At 29.5% G+C, this 4,917-nt stretch overlaps 1 protein-coding gene across 1 annotated transcript; it reads right to left on the bottom strand.

Annotated features, from left to right (window-relative positions):
• Positions 1–1,218: 1,218 nt before the first annotated feature.
• Positions 1,219–2,030, bottom strand: LOC18602227 (non-specific lipid-transfer protein-like). The gene is made up of 2 exons (XM_007033483.3): positions 1,575–2,030; positions 1,219–1,422 (listed from the first exon to the last, which is right to left on the bottom strand). Exons 1-2 carry the CDS (start codon positions 1,922–1,924, stop codon positions 1,413–1,415), a joined length of 360 nt encoding a protein of 119 aa, XP_007033545.3. The 5' UTR covers positions 1,925–2,030; the 3' UTR covers positions 1,219–1,412.
• Between the last annotated feature and the right edge of the window lie 2,887 nt (positions 2,031–4,917).

Here is a 4,917-nt window from a genome sequence, read left to right as displayed (position 1 = left end):
TTACTTCTTAATTAGACTCAAAATTTTATGTACTTAGTTATTGAATTTAATATTTTGTTATCATTAAAAACAAAAATCTTTTACCATAATTATTTTCTATTAAAAATAATTTTAATTTTTAATATTTAAAGGTTTTACTCTAAAAAATTAATGAAAATTTTATCTTTAACCACCATAAGGTCTATATTTTGAAAATAATTTAATATAATTTTATCCAAAAGTGAGATTGATATAGCTAACCAAATATGTAAAACATATTAGAAGCTAAAAAAGAGAGTGCCAACTTTAAATTTCTCAAAATCTAAATCATCTTAGCCTGTAATGACTTGAATGTTTAGTGAACTAAACTCGAAATAATCCACTCTGTGTTCTAACTTGAAGTCGAATTAATCTAAATGAAAATAATTTCAAATTCCAGTGATCCGGTAAACAAAGCAACTCAAACCCAAAAAAGACCCAACTCGAACATCATAAAATGTGACAAGATTCGTAATCGTAAATGACTCAGATCTGAAACTAACTTGACCTGTCCCATTGTCACCGATCGATTTCCCTCTTGCAGTTGGCACTCCTATAATCATTTTACAATGATATTTTTTAATAAAAAAGATTATTTGTCAATTATTTATCCCACTTCACTCCAAAAAAAAAAAATATTTATCCCACTTAAAATGACACATTTATGAATAATTGACCTACCTAAGAATTGGAAGATCCCAATCTTAAAATTGTCCAATAAAATGTTGTCATGTCAAGAGAGATTAAAAATTGGGATGGATCTGTCGAGAACAAGTGACATAATATTTTGTATTAGACATTCTGAAGTTTCTATCAAATAATTAAACCTAACTATTTGTTATCAACCACAAAAATAATATTTGAAGATCTATTCGTTTAAAATTAATTAGGTTTTCTTTGTTTGAAAAGTTTAAGATTTTAAGATAATGGATTTATGGTTTGCCTTGAGCATGTAATTACAGGTAGACATACGCTGAAATATGAGTATTATTGATTATGGCCCACAATTTGTCCCGGCAGTCTTAAACTCTCACGCTTAAAACTAAACGACAAGTTTGTCTGTTCGTAACGCTTGGGAACTTATTAAAATCTTCATGTTGAATTCTCTTCTCTTGTAGCTGTGCAAATGTATCCGTAAACAATATTACTTAACGAAAAACGAAAAAAAAAGAAAAAAATGGTAAATGAAGAGTATATAGATAGAAGAAATAAATCCGTGATAGATATATGTATATTAAGCAGAAATAACAGACACAGTTGCATAAAGCAACCTTTTGCTCTCAAACTAGGATAACTCCTACACAGGGTGCTATCCAGATGGATATTATACATCCATTTATTCGCTAACTATCATATTTCCCTTCCCTTCAGCTGAAAACTTTCCTCGGCGAACTTCAGTTGACGCTGCAATGCAACAAAAAAATAATCATTTAATTAAGAAACAATTGGTAACTTAAAACTGTTATGGTATAATAAGCTTTTGGGCCATTTTCTTTCGCTGAAATTAATTAATTTTAGTGAAATTTAGCTCAAAATAGTTTGGTAATAAAACGCACCTACTGCAGTCAATGTTGGGGCTGATCTGGTACGGGATGCTCACGCCGCACTTGCTTGGCATTTGACTTGCGAGTGCATAGTTGATGCCAGAAATTGAGCCAGCAGCACTTTTGATGCAGGCGCAAGCCGCTTTGCGATCTTGTGAGGTTTGGGCGGCGCTGTTGAGACCTTTGATCCCACTACAGCAACTTGAAGGCACAGCACCACCGCTGCCTCTCAGGTAAGAAATGCATGGTGTCAGGTAGCCGGTTACTTGACCACATGATATGGCCCCCTGAGCCAGGGGTGCACCCACCACCAAGCACAAAACCACGACACATGCAAGCTTCAGGGACATATTGGTAGCCATGGGGATTACTTAGGAGGAAATAAGAATTTCACAGAGAACTTAAGCTAGAGTGTTTACAAGTAGTTGATTATAAGGAAGCTGATGCTTGGCGTGCTAAGGTCTTGAGGGTTTTTATAGGAAAAGTTGAGCGAGGCAATATAATGAGAAATACGTAGACAAGTACTACAGCGTTAGGCGTTGGTAGTTGGCTCAATTCAATGCTAGGGTTCTTTCTTTCATTTTCATGTTTGTCCTTGTGGTTGAGTATCTTTAATGCTTTGAAAAAGTTGTATCTACCATTTTTATCTGATGCTAACCTTTTTCGCCAAGAATGTTATACCGCCTTGATTCATCAATTCAAATATTAACGATTCCACTTCACAGTCTCCAGATATATGTAGAATTCGTAGCTTCCCAATAATCTAATTAAGATGCTATCAAAAGCTGGCTGTGTTACATCTTACGGTAATATTAATATATAACTAAAGAGGTGATAAACCGAGATGGATTGGATTGCAGTTTGAACTATCTCTTATTACAACCATGTCTGCTACTGCTTATGTGTTTTTCTTACAGTGTCTCGGTCTTAAATATTTTTCCCTCATGGTTATTTGTCTATGGGGTGATGTTCTTTTCAGATGATAGTGTGTTCTGGACAGCTTTGTATTATGGGAGTGATTTTAATCAGGTAAATGCTTTCATCAGTCTTCTATCTGTTTTCAGTTACTAATAAATTCTAGAAAAAAATATATTAATATATACCTTAAATTAAAAGAACAGTATGAGAAATGATTATCCTTATAAGTCCATTTAAAAAATAAATTAACTGTTTTTACCCAATTTTTATTATAACTTGACAAAAATATTTTTAAAATACTTTCAAACAAATTAAATACTCCTGATTACTCTCTGATGCCACTTAAAAAACTGTCTATCCAACTCTCTTTGCTCTCTCCACTCTCTCATGCCCTTTAAACCATTCAAAATGGTGTTTTTGATTTGCTCATCGTCTCTTTCAAAAATCTTAATAATAAAAACAATTTAAATCAAGGGACGGAAAATAATAGTTCAAGATTTTTCAATTCATCTTGAAATAAGCAAAAGGTTTCAATTTTTTCAAATTTGGTGTAAAATTGAAATAAAAAAAAAGTGGAAAAAAAAAGTTGAAGCAAGTGAAAAATAACTGCAGAGAAAGAAAAAGATTTTCACATTTTGGTTGCAGAAGAAAGGAAACGAATGGTTCAAGATTTTCTGTCCATCTTCCAATAAATAAAAAATTTCGATTTTTTCAAATTTGATGAAAAATGAAATAAAGAGAAAGTGGGAAAAAAAGAGAAAAAAGAAGGTGAAAAAGAACTATAGGGAAGAAAACGGTTTTTGCATTTTGGTTGTTTCCATCAATCTGTGATTTGGTAAAATTTTACAAAAAATTCTAAAAAAGTTCTTACCAGATGATTTTGTTGATAAATCACAAAATTTTGTATCACTTTCTATGTTTCGTAAAGAAAATGTTCAATACTTTGATGGAAAGATGTTTTCTACTGTCTGTGGAGGTCTAGGAGATGACTATAATATTTTTCAACATAATATGTAATAATTTTTTCTTTTAACAACGCGTGTAACAATTTTTTTTTAATATGACATGTAATAATTTTTTTTTTCAACATGACATATAATAATTTTTTTGAACATGACGCGTAATAATAATATTTTTTTAACATGACGTGTAATAACTTTTTTTAAATATAATGTGTAATAATTTTTTTTAATAGACGTGTAACAATATTTTTTTTATATACGTTTGAATATGATAAAGTTTCATTAAAAGTGATTTTATCTAAAAATCTTTTTTTTTAACTAAAAATAATTAAAATTAAAAAATATATTTTTAAAAATTCTTATCTTTAAAAGGTTAAAAATATTTTGTCTCTTCAATCAATCAGTTGACTGTCTCTCTTTTTTCCCCTCTTTTTTTTTTTTTAAAGCTTTTCCCTTACAATATAATTTTCGTAATTTTATATTATTCTTTATACAATATAACTTCTATTGCAGTTTTAATTGAGGTTCCTACTTTACAGTTTTGTTCGTGTTTTTTAATTTTTAATTTTTACTTTTGTATTAATTATTTATTTATTTAAAAAAAAACCATCACAATTAATTATGATGACTAACTACATTAAACAAAACTATCAAGCTACACAACTACACGTGCATACACATGTTAATGAACCAAAGCATTCCAATCAACCCAAATGCGGGTGACAAAGGAAGCCAAGGCAAAGCCAAATTGAATCCTACGGATTTTATGCAGTGCAAAGAAATACATGTTAAATGGGTGACATAGGGAATTGCATCAGACATAACAAACAAAAGGCTTAAAGGTGTTAATTAATTAGATTTTTTCTATGGAGGGGACAGTAAGATTAACACATTCAAGTTATTAAATATAATTAAAATCAATTATAAAAATTGAAACTGAAAGTGAAACTAAAAGAAAAGTTAATTGATGTTATGCAAACATTTGAGTAATTGAACTTTTTCAATTATTTTTCTTCCATTTTGTTTTATCTTGAGAGAAGTGAGACTTAAACCCAAAACAGTGTACTTACTATTAATTCAAACGCTCAATTATGAATTATTCAAAGTAAAAAAAAAATTATGTTTCTTTCTTTTAGTGTTTAAAAAATAAATTAATATTTTATGTATTACACTTTTTAATAACTTTATGTACAATTAATAACAAAAGTTGATAAGACTTTGTTTCAATAGTAAGGCCCCAGCACGTAGGTTTAATCTAATTTATATTGATTTATTACTCTATTTAATATTTTATTTGTTTCGTAAGTTATATATGATAGTTATATCATATACATTGAAAATTGTTTGCTTGTTTCATCCCTCAGAAATCATTAGTCGACTCGGGAGGCCGGCCCATATATATAATATATATAGAGTAAGCAAACAAATATATATATATATATATATATATATATATATATATAGAGAGAGAGAGA

Source organism: Theobroma cacao, chromosome 4, assembly GCF_053813885.1.
Source record: "Theobroma cacao isolate CCN51 chromosome 4, ASM5381388v1, whole genome shotgun sequence".
NCBI lineage: Eukaryota > Viridiplantae > Streptophyta > Magnoliopsida > Malvales > Malvaceae > Theobroma > Theobroma cacao.
This window is presented reverse-complemented; position numbering and strand designations above follow the sequence as displayed.